This window comes from Pempheris klunzingeri, chromosome 2 (assembly GCF_042242105.1).
Source record: "Pempheris klunzingeri isolate RE-2024b chromosome 2, fPemKlu1.hap1, whole genome shotgun sequence".
NCBI lineage: Eukaryota > Metazoa > Chordata > Actinopteri > Acropomatiformes > Pempheridae > Pempheris > Pempheris klunzingeri.
Genome location: NC_092013.1, coordinates 29,054,795 through 29,074,785, shown reverse-complemented (window position 1 = coordinate 29,074,785; position 19,991 = coordinate 29,054,795). Strand labels below are relative to the sequence as shown.

The 19,991-nt window shown below is 43.7% G+C and overlaps 1 protein-coding gene across 1 annotated transcript; it reads right to left on the bottom strand.

The window, feature by feature from the left end:
- Positions 1-2,433: 2,433 nt before the first annotated feature.
- Positions 2,434-18,017, bottom strand: nucks1a (nuclear casein kinase and cyclin-dependent kinase substrate 1a). Its single transcript, XM_070849187.1, has 8 exons — positions 17,740-18,017; positions 12,742-12,791; positions 10,435-10,525; positions 9,171-9,217; positions 8,910-9,059; positions 7,443-7,592; positions 6,334-6,486; positions 2,434-5,377 (listed from the first exon to the last, which is right to left on the bottom strand). Exons 1-8 carry the CDS (start codon positions 17,754-17,756, stop codon positions 5,127-5,129), a joined length of 909 nt encoding a protein of 302 aa, XP_070705288.1. The 5' UTR covers positions 17,757-18,017; the 3' UTR covers positions 2,434-5,126.
- Between the last annotated feature and the right edge of the window lie 1,974 nt (positions 18,018-19,991).

The window sequence follows — 19,991 nt, the reverse complement described above, 5'->3', positions numbered from 1 at the left end:
TAGACACATGGAAACAGAGTCAAAAGAGAACTTAGCGGAGGGGGGAGGAGGGGGGGGGGGGGGGGGGGGGACCAGACCAGAACCAGACCCCCGGCACAGAGACAGAGGTCAAGAGCATCCAGGTAGCTGATTTAGCAGAATAAATCTAAATCTAAATGAATTATTTTACCAGAACTGGAAAATCTAACCCTATATAAAGATAAACACCTCAAACTGAAGTATGAATATGGCTGAATATAATGACCCTTTAGTGTTCACTGTCAAAGGAGCATTAGTATTCCTGTACTTAGGCTACATCCTCAGTCATTTCTATTTGTCCTGTGTTTCATTATGGTCACAATCATGATCAACTAATTAAACCACAAAATCATTCAATGATCATGAAAATTCAAACCACGTTACATTATATTACATTAAACTACAGAAATCCTTGTACACAGGTGGCTCACCCTACCCATGATGCAATATGTTTTATTGTGAAGCCATCATAAACCTCACAGCCACGTCCTGCTAATAAAACCTACAGTGGAGAGAACCCATTCTCACGGAGACAAAAAAGAGCTTCATGCTCCAAAGAATAAATGAATGGAAAGAAAGGAAGCAGCGTAGTAAACAGTAGTGACTGTGTTGGGACTGAACAGCAGACGGTGATGAAGAAAAGCAGAATTACTCACTTTGTTGTTCTGAGCAGGATGACCACGGTGCCGGCTGGTTTCAGGACGTGTGTCCGTCCTAAGTGGACCTAAAATATCACTTCGCTTTGTGTGTGTGTGTCACTCAGAGCGAAGTGTTAACACGGCGGCAGTAAAAGATGCTGAAAGTGCAGAGGGCAGACACGTTCACGCCGATACACACAGAATATCAGAGTATTTTCTGCCAGACACACACACTTCACGCTCGTGTGAAGGGTGTGTGAGCCGACGTTTTGAGTGTCAAAAACACTTCATTTCCCGCATCCTATTGAAGTTTTATGCACCAATTTGTGCTTTTCCACATCGACTTCTGTCGGAAATGTCTTTATTTATGTGAAGGAGAAAAGTTTCATGTTGTGCACTTGTAAAAAAAGGCAAAAAAATAAAGCCAAAGGAAGCACACTACAACCCCCCCGGCTCTCTGTGACGGCCCCTGGAAGGCTGCTCAGCCCAGGCCTGAATAAGTGAGCTTATCTTTATTGTGATGGGATCTTGGTGAATGATAAACAGAACACTATAGATTACTAACTGTAATGCTGCCTGTTTTACAGTGGTTATATGATGAGTGCTGTCTGCCATCTGTTCAGCTTCCATGTTCACTTCTCTCCATCGCTATGATAAGACGCCATTACTGCACCTGTCCGGTGGCATTAGTGAGACCAATGGCTGCAGACTGTGTGGGTGATGTGAGAGAAGGGAGGGGGTCAGAGTAACAGACAGAGAGCGTCCCTGTAACCATAGCAACACAGAGAAGTGAGAGGAGACGCCGTGCTGCTGCTGACTGACTGACTGACTGACTGACTGAGGTGACTGAGCAGCAAGCATGGGAATAACTTGCCCTGCCCTGACTATACAGTTATACAGCGCCATTTTCCTTCCTTGGAAATAGTTACCAAGGAGCTCTGTGACCTCAGAGCCGGCTGTGGCCATGGCTCTGGGGTTAGAAGAGGATTTGAATGAGATGTACCTCTCCTGCACTTAACTTAAGTTGGGATTTGGATGTATTTGTATCTGTATTTCCCAAAGAAAGGAAAGACCTCTTGTGTTGATCTCATCCTGAAACATCGACGTACGTTTGAAACAGAAAGAGAGCTTGAAGTTTTTGTTGAGTTTGGCAACTTTGAAATGAGCCTATCAAGATAGAATGGGTTCAGTTCCTCGTTGGAGAGGGCTGCCTGTGTGTCATGTCTCCCCTTTTTCAAACACTAACAACTGGAAAACATTTTGGTGTGTAAAACCTTTGGAGCTCCCTGTAATTTTAAATTCTTCTTTTCCCCCCCGAGCTCTCCCTTGTTTCCACCATTATTAACACTGATCTTTTATTGATTTATTTTCTCACTGCTGATGAAGGCTTCGTGTCAAAGTGCAGACTTGTTGGTCCACTATTTCGGAATACAAATTAACTATGAAAATCTGCATGCTTTCAGGCATGAAGGGAAGTTCAGAATCAAACTACAGGGTGTCTGTGGGACGTATCCACCTCTCATCTCTCCGTTGGAGGGCACACAGTATATCTATGCAAAGCATGGCCCTGTAATTCTTGGATATATTTTTAGTTACTGAACGAATGTAAACTGAGTTTGTCAGCAGTCTGCTCATCAGGTCACAGGACTAAATGTAAAAAGTGGGCCGTTGTTGCACACAGCGCCGCTGAGTGGCAGACCTGAGTACTGCTCATCATTACACACCAAAAGCACATTTCACAGAGCTCAACGTCACAAAACAAGTAGTTAAATCCGTATAAAAAGTAGGTTGCCTTTATTAGAAGCTGGGAAACCAAAACATTATCAACATCGTCGTTGTTAATACTTTTTTTTTGTAAGACCACAATATCGCCATCACCAGCATCATCATCGCTTCGCACTTTTTCCACAACATGCAAAAGATTCAAGAGTTCAGCGTTCCTTTTCCACACTACTGACAAAAGCTTCTCCACTTGGTCTCCTGTAAGAATCACAACTTGGCTTACATTTACATTGCCAGTACAACTGAAGGTAGATAGAAAAAAACATCAAAAACAGTACAACAGAAGAAATCGTAGAATGGATGAAAGAGGAAAAATTCACAGCCTTATGCCATGTGCCTCCTGTGGGATGATGAAGAGGACCCTCGATCACGCCCTCGACGCTGGAAACTACAGACAGTATCTGATCCTACTGCAAACAGAGCTCTCTGAGCTTCAGATTGGTATAAACAAACTCCCCCCCCCCCATTTATTTTCTTATTCATATCCAGTCGTCTTAAAATGACATTAAGGATTGGGTGCCAATTCAGGACCTGAACGTAGAAAAACACACTAACCTGCTAATAAGGACAGTTGTAAAAGAATTGAATGTGCTTCTGAACCGAGGACTAGGTTCGAGTGTGTCCTGTTCACATCCAGGACTGACGTCTATTGCAGCCTTGGGACGAATCAGGATTTCTCCCGATCAACGCCTAATAATGAATTTATCTTCCCAAGATCACAATAGCAGCTTTTTCCTTTGTAATTTTTTTTGCTTTGACATCAAAACACTACTTATCGCAAAAAAGGACAATCTCACAAGTGCTGCACCAGATCTCCGAGTCACTAGTTTCGAGATCATTTATGGCTTTGGATGGTCTGCTGATCATACAAATTGTTGACTTGTTCTAAGCCTAATCTGCCGCTTGTAGCAAAGACCTAAAACATGAGGACAGGTTACATTCTCAGGCCTCCAACAACGTTATCAGAGCCACTACTGAAACTGAACTCAATGAAAATTAAGGCATTAAAAGACAAATGAATGCCGGATATATACTGCGCTGTCCACTTCATTGTTTCAGTCGTTTCGGAGCCTCAGTGCCGTATAATTCTGAACTGGAAAAATATCTCAGCTTGAGAAATACTACTGGGTGAACAAAGAGCTCTAAGAAACGAATGGACATGGATACCAACAGGAACCACTAAGCAGATGGGACTGGGAGCGGGGGACAGGAGAGTGAATGAAAGGACAGGGGGGAGGGAGGGATGGCCGGTCCAACCATCAGGCAGAACAGATTGGATAGGGTCGACTTTTTTTCTTTAAAATCAAGATACATTTTATTTCTTTTCTTAAAAAACAAACATTACAAAAAAAATCTGAATAGAGAATTAGAACAATGAACCAACAGGAGAAAAAAACATTCATTTTTTAACTCTCAAAAAAAAAAAAAAAAAAAAAAAGAAACATCTTCTCTTGCATTTCTTAAAAATAAAGAACAAAAAACAGATTTAGGGGTGCCTGGCACAAGGGTTGAATGTTGAGAAGATGCTGTAGCCATGCAGGGCGGTGGGGATCGTGTGTGTTCAAAGGGGTGGGGTTGCTTCACGTAGCATGGTGCACCGTTAGAAAGCCCAACATACGACAACAGAAACCGTTTCACATAGGCAGCTGATTGGTTGAGAGAGGAGAAAAAAACAAGCCAGACACTCTTACAGGAAGTACCCCACACACATACAAAAAACAAGTACAAAACACACACACACACACATGCTGGCTTAATGTGTGAGATAGTGGGAGTCCGGCTTATAGCAGACCGTCAGCAGTGATCCACCGCTCCGCCAGTCAACAGAACACACCTCTAAGAGTCTGAACTGATCTACGAAGCAGCAGCTACGAGTGGAATACTTTTCGAAATAATGCGCCTTCACTTCATTCTGCACACAGCCACGCAACAAGCGTCCAGGGCACCAACAAGTCTGAGACACGCAGGGTTACCTTTAAAAAGAAAATTAAAAGACGCGGCTTTAACTGAAATTGCAACTTTAAAGGATTTAAAACAACTACCTAACTAACACTGCCCTGTTAAAACATGCTCCTGGTTTAAAAGCACAAAGTACCAATGGGAGGCTGAAGGCTGAAGGCCTGCGTGTGTTGACTTAACGTTGCTTTATAAATACAGCGCTTTAGTTACTGATACTGACGAGCTCCGAATTCTCACTATAACTGCAGGCATCAGTAAACGGGGACTAAAGTGGGTGACCATTTGTCTCAGATCGATGGTAATCTCAGGGGAGGAGAAAAACAAACAGGTGAACTGGTTTGTTCACACTCAGGACGGATGCTCACTAGCTCGGAGCTCTTGGAAAGGCAGACTTATTTGGATTTTCACACTAAAATGCAGAGTGGAAATGATAAAGACAGGAGGAAGGGTAAGGCTGAATGCTGTGAGTCTGGTGCTGAAAATGATCCTTACATACACCGCGTGATCACATGAGCACAATGTCTTGGTTGGAGGGGGGGTGGGGGGGGAGAGGCAAAACAAGAAGCACACCAAGTCCAAACCATTGAGCCAGGCCACCAGGAGACAAAAACCAACAAAAAACGGGAAAAAAACCAAAATAAAACCTCTAAACGCAGAGCAACAAAAGAAACAAAAACGTTGAGAAGAGACAGAGAGACATGGAGGATGGGCTTCAGAGGGTACCATCTTCTAGTCTTCTCCAGAGGGTGCCTCTTCTTCCGAGCCGTCCTCTTCCTCTTCGTCTTCCTCCTCCTCGTCTCCTCCTGTGGCCTCCTTTGTCGTCTTGGGGGCGGGGGAGGTCTCTTTTTTCTCAGCCTCCTCCTCCTCTTCCTCCAGGGGACTCTCAGGGTCCTCCTCTTCCTCCTCTTTGGGTGAGCTCTTCTCCAGGGCCTTGGCACTGGGGCGCCCCTTCCCCTTTCCTTTCATTGGGCTGGGGGTCACTGAGGGGGCAACAATCAATCAGTGAGCAATCATCAGATAATGACTCAGTCTTACAGCAGAGCACTGGGGCCAGGCACCAAATAAATGAGAGGAGGAAGATCCTTCTTTTTGCATTTTGAGGATAAACTCACACATCAAAGCTAAAGTTGAAACGCTAAAGCAAGCCGCTTGATTTATACTCACGTTTCTAGAATCTAGAAATGTCAAGTTTATTCTCCACATTGTGACATTATTCTTGAAATGCAAAGATAAAAAAATAAATGAAATAAAATCTTCCTCCTCTGATTTTCTCAAATACTCTTGCTGCTGTTAATCCTAAATTTAAAAAACACACAATATGTATGAAATCAGTGTTAAAACACCCAACACACACACACACACACCTGAATGTGTGTCCATAATAACGGCCCTGTTAATTCTGATCACACCAGTGGACTTCTAATCAGAACTGCCTCAACGTTTCACCTAAACACTTAAAGGGATAGTTCAACACTGTCTGACAGTTTGTAATGTCGCTGTGAGTCTCTGAAATCTCAACAACTCCAACAGAGTGAGACGTCCCTTCTTTAGCTCATCACATCAGGAGCCACTTTCACTGCTTAAACTCTTCCTGCATCAACAATGTAAGGTTAGCAACGTAATCATGAGGAATCAGGACGCTGTGCACCATTTATACAAGACGTTTAAGTCAATAATCTAAGTGTCACTAAATATGAATCCATTTCCAGTTGTCCACTGGAATGTCCCACTCAATCTGTCCACTCACATTTCTACATTTACCACTTACGTTAAAAACTATTTCATTGAGAACTAGAGACTTCCTGTCAGCTGAGAGAGCAGAGATGGTTTTGAGTATATTTTTTACAAGCGTTGTCTGGGAGATTCGGACCAATCCTAGAGTCATAAAAGTGTGCACGTCCATTAGGAACAGCAGAGGAAGGAGTGGACCTCTCACCTGTGGCCTTTAGTCGGGGTTTGGGGCTTTTCTTCTCCTTTTTCTCCGGCCGTCCCCGTCGAATCACCTTCTTGCCTCTCTTCTTGGAGTGACCGTAGTCACTGTCATCATCATCCTCCACCATGAAGTCCTCATCGCTGCCGGACTCGTCAGCTGCAAATACAAACAGGAAGTGTGACAATCTTTTCAACAAAGATGGCGGCACTGCTGGTTCACTAATGCGACTACAGCTTCCTGTTTTTCTAGCAGCAGGTACAATAACGACTACAAGCTACAGCTACAAGCTTTTTAACTGCTTGAGGAACCGTCTCAGTAGGACACTGATGCCACGATATGACCAACACAAGGACACAAGGACCGGCTATTTCTACTTAGTTACTCCAAATGCCTGTCACCAGGTGCCATGAGCCATACGCCACACTCACTGGAGGAGCCTATATTTTGGCAGTGACAGTATGGTAGCCAATTAAAATTCTCTAAAGAGAATTCTATTTTTGATGTTATATGTTGTGGTTATAGCCGATACTGGGAACAAAAGAAGAAAGGTCGAAAGGTAACAGTGATAGAGCACGGGCAAAACACGAGTCATCATTTAACAGATGAACAGAACTGCGGGATTTCAAAGGATCCAAACCGGATCCTGAAGTGGTCCTCTCCCTCCTACACAGGTGTGTGATGTTTTATTTATGAAATATGTTGAGAGACTTGGCTTTACATCAATATATCAATTTGTGTCGGTGGCTAAATGAAAGCTAGCTTTGGCTAATGTTAGCTGCATTTGTCGAGCAAAGCAAACCAGATGAAGATCTTAAGGAAGCTTCATTCTGGGGCGCACCACTGCTTTTGTCCTCTGGGGGCGCCAAAAGGAAGACAAAATGAAGGGGCCTGGACGTTTCTTCAGAGAGCCAACAGCCTCTCTGTCTCCCTCAACCTCTGAGCTAAAGAATCTTTTCATGTGACAAGTGTTTTAGGTCTTTAAGTAATCTTCGTGAGGTTTCCAAACTTCAGCACCATTCATCTCACCACGTGGCTCAGTAACAACATCAGATGTCCTCTACATGTAACACTTGGTGTGCTGCTGAATCAGTGTCCAGTGCAGTTCTACATACGGTCCATATAGGATTCCTCTTGGTCTTCGTGCTCCTCATCCTCGCTGCCTCCATCGCCCAGCAGGATCTCCCTCTGTTTGGACACAGCCTTGGAGGCTGCCTGACGCACTGTACGCTTTCGACTCACTTCCCTGTCATCATCACTGTCATCTATGCCAGAAACACACACGGGTACACGTTGAGTCAGTAAACACAGAGGGCCTATAGACTAACCGGGCAAATATACACAACATTTTGAGTCACAGGTTTCATGCATGTGTTTAGGGGATCCATCTCTCTGGATCAGTTTATATGGCTGAGAGTAAGGCATGGTGATGAAGATCCCCCAAAACAACTATTTTCATTAGCCGATTGTTTTCTGAGCACAATCAGTTAGTCTATGAAGGCGTGAACATGAAGAGAGTCTTTAAAGACAGATCGATCAATAGACTTCCTGATCACCATTTGGATTATTGGCCAATAAAGCCACATCTAAGGTGATTGTTTTAACGACCACTTCCTATCTTTTATAACTTCACTGAGCATGAGACGTAATGTGTAAATCTGAACACTGATTTGGAGAAGCACTAGAAACCTTCACCTGGGCCGTATTCTGGGTAACACAGGTAAGCAGTACTGAATCACAGTGCCTTTAAATGGAATACAAACCACCACCGTGTGTACAGAAAAGAGAGTGAAGCACTGCAGGTGAGCCGTTTCTGCTGTGTAGGACATCTGAAGCCACAGACAGCCAGGTCCACTGCAATTACTGACACATACACAGTGGCTGTACAGACTAACTATTCATCTGAACACTGAGGGAGCAAAATATAAAAAGGCAGTTAAAATATATCTAAAGAGAAAACCAACGGCTCTAAATTAAAACCTTCAGTATGATGCCTTCAGAGAAAAAGTGTGATGATATTTCCGTCTGGAGCCCCAGTGGGTGAGCAAAGCTCTTCTTTTATTAGATTGGGTCATGTTTATTAGTGTGTTGTTGAAACCCTTCATAGTTTTCCTCTATGAAGACCTCAAGCACACTTGGTTTGAATAAAAAAGGGTTTTTGTGGTCTTTAACTTACATCAATTTAGTTTAAGTCTTAACGGAGTAGTTTTTCCCCCCAAGCCTATTTGAAATGTACCTCTAATGCCAGTAAAGCAGCTAAAGTGTGCAACTGTATATCATTACTTACCGTTACAAGGATTAATAATGTCAATAAAGAAATATACACAACACACCAGTAGTTTGTCATTAATAACATACGTAGACCATAAGCTGGTAATAATATAGTTAATAGCATCAGTTTTAACTGTCCTGGCAGCATAACTTTACCCAAGATGTCATTATATTTGGTATTAACGCCTAAAACTATGTAGATCACAAATACAGGCCTGGAGCTGAATTTATAAAATCAAACAGAATGGACGTAAGAAGCAGCAGACATATTCCACAACTCAATAAGTAAAAGAAAGTGAGTGGGTCGTTACCTGCAGCCCGTTTTCTCTTCGGCCCCCTCTTGCTGGGCTTCTCGACCTTGGCTTTCTTTGCCTTTTTCCCTCTTTTTTCTTCATAGTCGCTTCCTCCATCTTCATCCTCCTCCTCTCCAAAGTCATTGTCTTCATCGCTGCCAAAGTCATCTGCAGCAGCGATACAGAGGGAAGTCAGTGAGCTGCCTCCACTGTTCACTCCTCACCCAATCAAATTGCAGAAGTTCACACAGATTCCATGAGCCAACCACACACACTTACCTGCTGAATCATTTTTGGATTTAGAGAGCTTGTCATCAGACTCCTCGCTGCAACACAAGTCAGGAAAAAGTCTTAGCAACTTGGGTAAAGGTACCCAAACAAGACACAGGTTTTAATCTGCGTCTCATTTAACAAATAAAATCAAACAGGCAACAGGGAGGTCGTCAGGAGTGGTCACAAATATGCACCGATAATCTCCTGCGGCAAAAGGTGACTGCAAAACTGTTTTTGAACGATCTTTTATGGGCTGAACAAAGCAATCACAAAGTTCATCTGCTCATGTTAATTCTCTTACTTCTCACATGCCTGTCTGGTTATTTTGTCTGACAGCTATCTGGCAGGTATAACACACCTACATGCTGATTAGACAGCAGGATAATGACACAGGCCCCTGTTATTATGAGGAGACACCATACAAAAAGGGCACTTTCTAGTAACGCTGAGCCACGGATGCCATAAATTGTTGCATGTTAATTGCAGGAAGAGCTGCGGATTGTCCTTTTTTTCATAAATTGTTTCACAGGCGCCATATTTCAAGTGTCTCAATCCAGAATGAATCCAGATGACAGTGAAGGCACTTCCATTCATACTGAGTCATATACATGCATCTCTTTGGCCAGATCACAAATTCCAGATCGTGATCTGCCTTTGTTTTCTCAGGCAACATGCACATCAGGGTCTGCCTCGCTCCAGTCCAGGAGATGCTAATGCACCTGAAGCCGTTTGGTGACAAAGCTTTTTAGAAGTTTAGTCACTGTGAAGCTCGCGTCATCACAGCACGGCTGACTTGAATGCACGGGGAAAAGTTTTACGAGTGGTAGTGCATCACGAGTTGCATCCACGATGAAACCGAGTGCTGCTCTCCTCCCTCCTTCCCTCCCTCCCACAGTTTCCACCAGCCGGGCTTCTTTCTCTCTACACTTCCTCCAGCTCACCCACCAGCTCTGCCCTGCTCTGGTCTGCCTGACACACTGCTGCAGCACACCTGGCTGTCTCCCCTCTCACACATGTATTTGATCAACTACCTACTTCCTCCAGCCTTGCTGCACCTGCCCTACTCTATCCTGGTCTCTTAGTGCTGACTCTTTCAGTCTGCCTATAGTGGGGTGAATTTCCACAGCACTCATACAATGTAGAAGCTTCAGTGTTTCTCAAGGCCAAACTCTAAAGGCTGCTTTATGTTGAAGTAGTGGTGAAGCACAAGGTTGAGTTATATTAATGAATGATGATGAACACATTGCAGCATTGAACACCGAGGGCTCACCTGTCATCCTGTGAGTTCTTTGAGCGCTTGTGCTTGGGCTCACGAGGGGCTGTGCGCACCTTCTTCGGCTTACTGTCGCCATACTCCTCATCTGGAGAGAAAGGACACGATTTTAGTCTTTCACTCACATGTAGCTACGCACAAGGACACCTTCTTATTCGCGGCTGTCGCACACACACCATGACTAGGACAAAACCAGTCACACTCAGTTCTTTCTTTAACTGCTTCTGAATACGGTGATATTTGGAGGTCAGCAACTAAGTATTCTTTCATGGTAAAATATAGAATTACCGAGTTAATTCTCCATGTTGTTTTTTACATTAGATCTTCAACTGATGGCAGATTCATCTGGTTTAATCCATCAGTTCCAGTATTAATGTGCTAACGTTAAGGCTGACACCGGTATCAGTATACTCTACCACACAGGGATGACATGACATGATATGTGTGTGTACCATGACAAGATATCTATTAGTACATCATTTACACTTAGGTAGCTGTGCCTGAGATATCTCTGGATGTATTGAAGCGATAATGACACACTTTTGATTCTATGGTCACAATTCAATTTCTAGTGTAACTGCCATCATTTTCTAGCCTATGGCCTATGGTCAAAGTGCAATAACTCATTTCACCAGTTGTGAAACAACAAAAACAATTCGTTCATTGTTCACATAACTCACAGGGGAGGGTAACTGCCAGTCAGTCTAGCAGGTCTGGGTATTGATATCTACCAAAATAACCCAGCACCAAGTAGTATCGAAACAATTTCTAAATAGCAAAAGCTTCAAGCAAGAGGAGTTTTTTTTAAAAATGATACACAATCCAAGAGCATGCACGCTGCCCTACAGTCCATGTGACACATGCGTATGAGAGAACTACGCCACGCACAGGTTTTGATGCCGGCATTCCTACCGAGTGACAATGGCCCCCAAACACAAACAATGGCCGAACTAAACGCTGGAGAGCGAGAGATGACTTTGGTGTCAAAGAGAAACACTATGCCGGTTATCTGGAGCCATTTTGGTTGTAGAGGATATTTGCCAGTCAGGTAGTGTGCAGAACGTGCTGTGCTACCACAGCTATCACATCTGTTCTAGCATTTAACTAGCAGAGCCAAACTCCTTGTGTGCATTCATCTATGTGGTTTTTCCTGTAACTAACAGGAGATCATATTGATTTTGCATGCATTAATGTTCACACCAGGCCCTAGCGGGGCTTTGTTGTTCTCTTCAGATTTTATTAAAAAGCCATGGTAATTATATTACACACTTATGGGGCTTAATAATATTCAATATTCTCCTGTCATAGATGGTTTTGACAATATCTAAATAAAAGATAAATAAATAATTCTGATGTACAGGAAAAAGCAGTTCTTAGAACATCCTGATTGCACCCATGTAACATCTGATTGGCCCACTACTCTGCAGCTACAGCCCACAGAGTCTGTGGCAGCCAAGTTGAGTGCAGTACATGTGATGAAGTTTGCAGTATGGCTATAGTACTTACTGGGGGGGGGGGGGGGCGCAGGACACCAGCCTGATTACGGATGTTAACTCTGGTGGAGGTTTCCTAAGCTTGTCTATTACTTATTGTCATAAGAGCAATCAATCGGTTTTACTTTAGGTGGCCAACTCTCAGTCCTAGTATATCTGTGCTGCTTCTGACAGCACTATCATTTTTCCATATTATTTTAAATACATTTTATGCCTTACTGCCCAGCTCGACTACACACCTGGGCATTGAATGAAGTTGAGAAAAAATGGTATCAAATGAAGTACTCTGCTGGTATTGGTATCTCTGTACGAGTACTGGTGTCGTCATTTTTTTTAACGATACTCAGCCCTGCACGCCGCTAACTTCGAGGAAGCAGGAGGATTTCCCCACTTGTGTTGCTTCTCCATCATCTCTGCCTCCTGCAGTGGAAATGGTGCCACTGCAGACTAACGGTGAACTATGCTGTGTCGTCTCTGATATGCAAAAGTAAGCGCGGTGGAGAGGGAAAAAAAATATATACTCAGGAATCGCCGATCTGATTTCCAAGGTGGAAATCTAACCCTTATTTCCATCAATTCTCAATTTAAATTTTAAATCACAACACCCTTAATTGTTAGATAATATTTTTACCTTTTGCATCAGAAGAATGAGGTGCTCTATCAGGTCTTGATCTATCAGGTACTTAATTTGTCACATAGGCAGAAGCACACACTACTATCAGTTTGCGTCATCCAATAACAATTTCTCAATAGATTTTCCAGAAAATGTATTAAATTCCAATGATAAAAACATATCTTCGGTGTCTCTTACCTGCATCGTCAGACTCGTTGAATTGTGAGTAGTTCACCACTTTCCTGTTCCTGTGGAGAAGTACACATTGCATCAGATTACATTTACACAGGACAAAGTAACTTCACTGCCCACACCCAATATTAGACATGTCCAGGGGTGCTGGAGGGTGAGCAGCAAAAATATTATGTGTCATGTGCAGCAATTCAACATGCAGCAACAAGCCAGCTGTGTATGAGTGTCTGAACTGTATTATTTGGTTAGAGAGGCCCCAAGCAGCCTCCAGCTGGGGGCAGTGAACTGGACACTGGCCTCTCCTCTACAGTTTCAAGGGCTAATTTGGCAAAGTGTATGAGGGAAGCCTCAGGTGACAGCAGCCAACTATAGTTCAGGTAACACACACCTCTAGAGGCTGCAATGGTGCAGGTTAAAACCACCGAAAAATCGTCCCTTGTTCTACTTAGGAAAAAGGTGAAGAATAGTGTTATTTTGGGCCTGAAAATGTAGTCTCTGCATATTGAGCACTTTTTGGCAAACCGGTATCTGGTGTGGTGATCACACTGGGCAACTGGTGGCACCACAGATCATCTGCATGCACGGCCTGAACTATCTATGAATCTGTGGCTCCTAACCAGATTAAATATCACGCTGGAACAATGTGTGTGTGTTTGTGTGTGATGGGGAGGGAGGGGGGTCATAAACTTTTACAAGTATTTAGATTACAACAACATGCGCGCACACACTGACCACAGCGAGAGCCCCAGACATGTGAAGCAGCAGCAGCAGCAGCCATTGATGTGCCCGCCAAGCTTTCCACACTATCATTCACATCTCAGGAATATCAGAGAGTAAGATACTATTTTTCCAACCATCTCAACGCTAGTGAGTCATCAAACTGTGGAGAAAGGATGGTGTATGAATCTGATGATGCAATCCATCATGTGGGGGACCCACGTACAACGGTGGTAGTCTCAGTAACGAGCTGCGTGGTACAACGAAATAGTTCTCTGAACAATTTTAAGCAAACATGCCAGACGTTTGCTGGTTCCAGCCTCTCCAACGTGAGGGTGCTTCATTTCAATGAGAGTAAACTGATTCATTTGAACTGCAGGTTTTGTAGACATTTGAAGATCCCACCTTGGGCTATGTACAGTGACAGGCAATTTAACTATTTTCTGAAATTGTATGGACTAAACGATTGAGAAAATGATACTGATCAATAATGAAAATCATCATTAGTTGCAGCTCTACAAGTCTTGACTATCCTTGACTTAATACATGTTCGAGTCAGTGTGCCAGCCAGACAATGTTCAGGAAGGACTAAACATTGTGGCTGTTATTATTTTTAGATGTTTTGGTATTCATTATCATCAGTTTCCGCTGGGCAAGGGGCAGCCTTAGGAAAAAATAAGGAAAACTTGGATTTAGTTTAGCCGAGTTAAATTTAGGGATGGGAATTGAGAACCAGTTCCAGTTGAAAAACGGCTCCAAATTGCCCAATCCATCAGAATCATACGCCTCCGAGCTCATCAGATGACGACAGCTGCACATTGCAAAACAATGACGAAGAAAAGTGACAGTGGTTGTTATAGCGTCTATAAAATGAAAATTTCAACTAAGGTGTTATGGGGTGTGGGCAGTGTGCATGGCGAGCCGGGGAACGAGAGCAGAGCAGAGGAAAAGTTTGGCAGTGGATGTGCAGTTCTTAAGAATAAAAGATGCAGCTTCCCAAAACACTGTGAAGCTCCCATGTGACATTCTACTGACAGCTGCTGGAGATGTAGGAAGCCGAACAGAAAAGGCCAACAACACGCCGAAACATCTTTCTACAACATGGGCATGAAGTCCAGGACAGACGAGTCTGCTGCCACCCAACAGAGCAGCATGTCCGTCTGTTACCAGTGGGTAAATATCAGATGATAGAACATCATCAGTGCCACGCAGGCGGGCTCAGCAGATTTATTTTGACTAAGAAAATAAATGAAAACCAGCGCTGTAAAAATATTCTAACTTCACCAGTTTTAGAAGATACATACGTCGCAAATAAATGAGACCAATAATAATAAAATGTGCAAACATCTTAAATCAAGAAGCCATCAGTTTTAGCAAAGAGGCTCTAAAATAGAGTCAGGAATGTGAAATGATTAATGTTGACTGCTGTGCTGAGACAAACACTGTCGTTTGTCACAAGCTTTGTTTTTCATCTAGGTATTAAGTTTGTTTGTCTGTGCATACATTTGATTTTTCACAAATGTATGCCGCCCTAACAGAGCGCCATGCGTGCCGCACGCGTTCCTCTAGCCTTTGCCACCTTTTTCTCAAATAACTCCAGGAAAACCTGCAACAGAAGGTATAATGTCCTACAAGCTCTGTGGAAGTGCCTTCATGTCTTACAGTGAACATTACCAGCTGCAGTTACATTTATTTAGTAAGTACTGATCATTTACAGCTGATTCACAGATTTGAATGTACCGCTGCAAATCCACAGAACTGAGAAGGAGAAAGAAGTTTGTGTTTGACCCTTTTGCTCGCTGATCAGTTTACTGACCAATTGTTTTTTCATGACATTTGTTTTGAAATTGTATTGGATCATCAGAACATTACACACTCCTGAATACTTGACGGATGCCAGTTTTTGAACACACAGCTGCAGATTCAGTTGCATCCTTGTCCTGATCACGTTAAGTACTAGCAGCTTGTCCGCATAAGCCGTCATTTGGGTTTGGATAGGAAAATGTCCACAAGTAAGTCATTGAATAAAAACTGCAGTTCTATTCATTTTCTACTGACAACAAAGCAAATGTTACGGTTTGTTTGCTTTTCTCCGTTTCATGTCACAGTTACTTCAATATCTTGTTTGTTCTAGACTGCTGGTCTGATAAAATGACTGCTACCGTGTCATGGATATCTTTTTCTTTTAAATTCGTCATGAAAGCAGGTCTTTTCCAGCCCTGATTATTTTATTGGATTCTACTTAATGTTCCTGCACTAATAAGTTGCTGGTAGTTTACTAATACTTCTTGTGGTTATTCCACCTCCAAGATGTCAGTTCATTCATATGTGTGCAGCGTGATGTGCACAAAAACAGTATCAGAGTATAAAACACTAACTGGAATGTGCACGTGCATTAATATTTGACTGGCGTGGCGATGTAGTGAGCTGCTGGACGGTGTCAAACAGCACTGTGGCAAAAGTTGAGTCGGGTTCAGCTTTATTTGCCGGGGTCCTCTGCATCAGCACAGCATCCGCCCTAACTGAGATGAATGTCTGGGCCACGTTTGTTTCCCGCGGTGCTGTGGTCCGACTGAACTGGCCTTGAGCTCAAATTATGTACCGAAACCGAAACACACGTGGACAATCGGGCTTCTTTAACGCAGCAGATGAGGTGTATTTGCTGTCGTTTGTGGAGATAATCAAAGCCGCTGTTTTCCTTGTGCACTACACTGATTCACTCAATAACCACAAACATACCCCGTCTGCAGTCGAAGAAAATTTGCACAATGAATGCAAGTAAAAAGACACAGTTTCTGTCTTAAATTAGCAGCAACCAGGCTTTGATTGTGCTCTGAACTAAGACACCACATCAGATCATTGTCCTTCAAGGCCTTTGGGGAAGCTGAGGGGCTGCAGATGTAACAGCAATCCACCTCCAACGCTGGTGCACGAGGCATGGACACGGAAAAGAGAAGTTTTATTTTGTTTAGTTGTTGAATTTGTAACCTCTCCTAATAACTCCGGCTGTCCTGAATATTGAGAATGTATTCATCATCAGAGTCACTTTCAAATTCAAGTGGAGGTCTATTAATGGGACTGCTTACCAAACACATATCTTTTTAAATAAATGCGTTATACACACCCTAGTCCACCCTCTGTGATCTCCATAAAGCCTCTAAAGACTTTTCCCCAATTCCAAATATCATCAACTCCCTTTTTTTTTTTACTTGGAGAAAGAACGAGCAGCTCATGGTCCAACACTCCTCTCTGGTGCCCTAAATGCGGCATTTAAAGGGCGAAAAAACGCGAGATTTCGAGGATCAACTTAACATTAAACCCTTTAATATGAAACGACTTGGAATCTAGTTTAAAAAAAAAAAAAAAGGACGTGTTCATGTTCGGTGAGAAGGCCTGGAGACACCTCACGCGTTATAATCACACGGGGGATCTTGCATCGGGGGGTGTTTGTGTGTGTGTGTGTGTGTGTGTGTGTGTGTGAGTGAGGTGGGGGGGGGGTGTGGTGACTTTTTGTAGTTCTCCGCCTTCCTCTGACATCAGCCAGCAGCCTTAATTTACAGCCAGCTCTTACAATCCACCACCTTCCCCCCCCCCCCCACACACAAACGACATTTTTGTCGACTCACACGCGCTCCCCTATTGTTCGGACACCTCCGAAATGTAACCGTGCGCCACTGACGGTGCAGCACCGACACGGCCAGTCTGCGCGGTAACAAGATCAAATCCCGAGGCCGAACACCACCTCCTCCTCCTCCGGTGGCTTTTTTTTTTCAGCCTTGGAGGTGGTGGTGAGGGTGAGGGGGGGGGGGTGTTAGCGTTTCAGAGCCTCCCCTGGATGAATGGGTAGCCATATTCTCATTCTCAGCCAGAGAGGGAAAAAAAACCAGATATTAGCAGGCCTGGTACAAGTGAGCCGTAAAACGTTAGCTGGTTAAATCACTCCGCCTAATTTTCCGCTTGGCCTACATAGCAGCCAACAATGCACATCATGGAGCCGTTTAAAAGCACGACAGACACGACACGGCGCGTAATATCTCCACAAGACATGGCGAGCAGTCCACACCGCTGGGATCCATGTTAGAGAGAGAGGCTGCACACACACACACACACACACACACACAGTCAGACTCACGCACACACACACTCCCATTAGCTTTTCATGAAATAAACACATCCCAGCTCATAAAACACAGCATGGTCGAGACGTGCGTGTTTATCTGCGACGCCTTCCGAGCACGGCGTCGTTATTAACGCGGGCAGAGCCGAGGACAGATTTAGCACACCTACCTCACTGGTCTTGACATTTTGCAGGAATACTGTAGAGGTTAAGGATGTAAGAAAGGGGGGAGAAGAAAAAGCACAGGGGGGAGAAAAAAAAAGAAATGTAGATTCCCGCTCCGCAAAACACCGAGGGGAGCGAGGTTGACGCACAACTCCACCGACCGAGCTAGCGCGTGAAAATAAAAGTACGGCAGCGGCTTGTCCTCCACACGCAAATATTCTTAATTTTTTTACCCTCAGCTACTCAAAATGGTGAATAAAACAAACTGAAACTGCAGCCTGTGTGCAACCAAACCCCGCGGCCTTGAGGGGTGGGTCCTCGACGACAAGCACCGCCCCCACGGCGCGCTGAGAGGCGCAGCGCGTCATCCCGCCGCTGCCATTGGCCGGTTTGAACGACGACTCTCCCTCTGATTGGACACTTCAGCTGCCCGTTGGAACACTTTTAGCATACAGTTCCCCGCCTTCGCTAGCAGGATAGGTTGAATCAGCACTGTTAAGAAAACAAAAAGAGGCCCTCAGGTTGGATGCAAACATTGGATTCAGAGTGGGTCCCAAAAGATCATAAAGCTACATTGCTGTTGTTGGTTACAGCGTGCACCGACAGGCCATGCACATGACAGGATCTACTGTATTTAAGGAATCAAACTGGCCGTGGTATCGCTGATCCTCACACTAACCTTCTTCTGTTTCACCTGGCAGACTGCTGCAGCATGAGGTGCAGGTAGCCGGCAGTTGCATCTACAGCACTACTGCCACAGTGAGGGATTTCATACAGCAGACTGGAATAAGAATCTATGACTGAATTTCACATTGTAATCATTATGCAAAAGAGATTTAAAAGCTAAGTTGCTGCCCCGGTACGCCCATGCCACTGTCAGACCTATAAAGCTGAGCCAGGTGTGTTTCCACTTGGTCTGAATGGGTCAGCGTGTATTCAGGCCTGGCTTCATGACCTTCTACCTTGGCTTTGCTGCTAGTCTGACATGGCTCCACACTGCTATGAAAGGGGAGCAGGACGTTTGTACAATAACTTTAGGATAAGGGCATGCTGCTGTACAGTGCTCTGGTTTTTGACATCGTGATCCACAGAAAGGGAGCCTTCGTTATCCCTTGTGTGAAAGTATTCCTACAGCAGCCCCTAACCTAACCCCTCCAGAACCAAAATGGGATCAACGACTATAAACTCTGTGTTGGAAATAAGATGTTCAGTATGAAGTGTTTCCCTCTGTGGCAGCTTTCCATTAAAACCACTCATTTAATGAGATGAAAACATCAGCAATCACATGTGATATTTGAAATAGTTACACAGACAGAACTCACACAATGATGCTATTTTTCATTTTTTTTAAAGAAAAATCTCAATTCACAACCAAACGAGGGCTGCATTTTGTTTTGTGAAGGGAATTCTCGATTAATGTCTCATGAAAGACGCATTTCACCCAGAAAAGCAGACCGTTTCCCATGGTGTCAGGAGCCCAGTTTGATGAAACCGCTGGAAAAACATGATCATAAATATATTTTCATAGTCTTAGTTGACACATTTCTGATGATAAGGTTTCCAACATGCTGGATATCACGTGTTAGCAGGAGCAGCAGTGTGCATAGGTTTGATGACAATGTTACACTAGTATGGATTTTTCAGTTCTTTGAAGCTGATTTCAAATTAATGTGGACCTGCTGTCAGAGAGCAACAACTGCTTTAGACCAAATGTGCTGGCTAACTGACATTTAGCTGGATCCCGACCAAGATGCTTCAGGCTGAACCTTTTACTTGAAGTAAATTCAAATGGCTTGCTTTATTGGATTCAGAACAAAAGAGTGTAGGTATGAATAGGATTTTAGAAGAGAACATGCAGGTTATTGAAAAATCAGTATGGTCTGTTGATGTAATTATTACAATTGAATTCTCCTCACAAAGAGTTACCTGTACTTATATTTGATAAAATATACCAAAAAATACAGTCGGAGAACTCTACCAAAAGACTCTTATGTTGCGTATGTTGGGAACCTCCACCAATCCTGCACCAAGGACACCAACAGCCTAGCCTCATTCACTGGTAATATATACCGCATGGCTGGTATATACTGCACATATGTGTGTAACAATGATCAAGGAGTGGATACAGTGGGCCTATGCCCATGAATCTGAAGCCCCAGTGCATGCTGGGAGGGTTATGTATACCTGCATCACAGGTGTACAAGGTCAGCTAATCATGTGAAAGCTGATCATGGTTTCAACTCTCCGCTCATTTTGC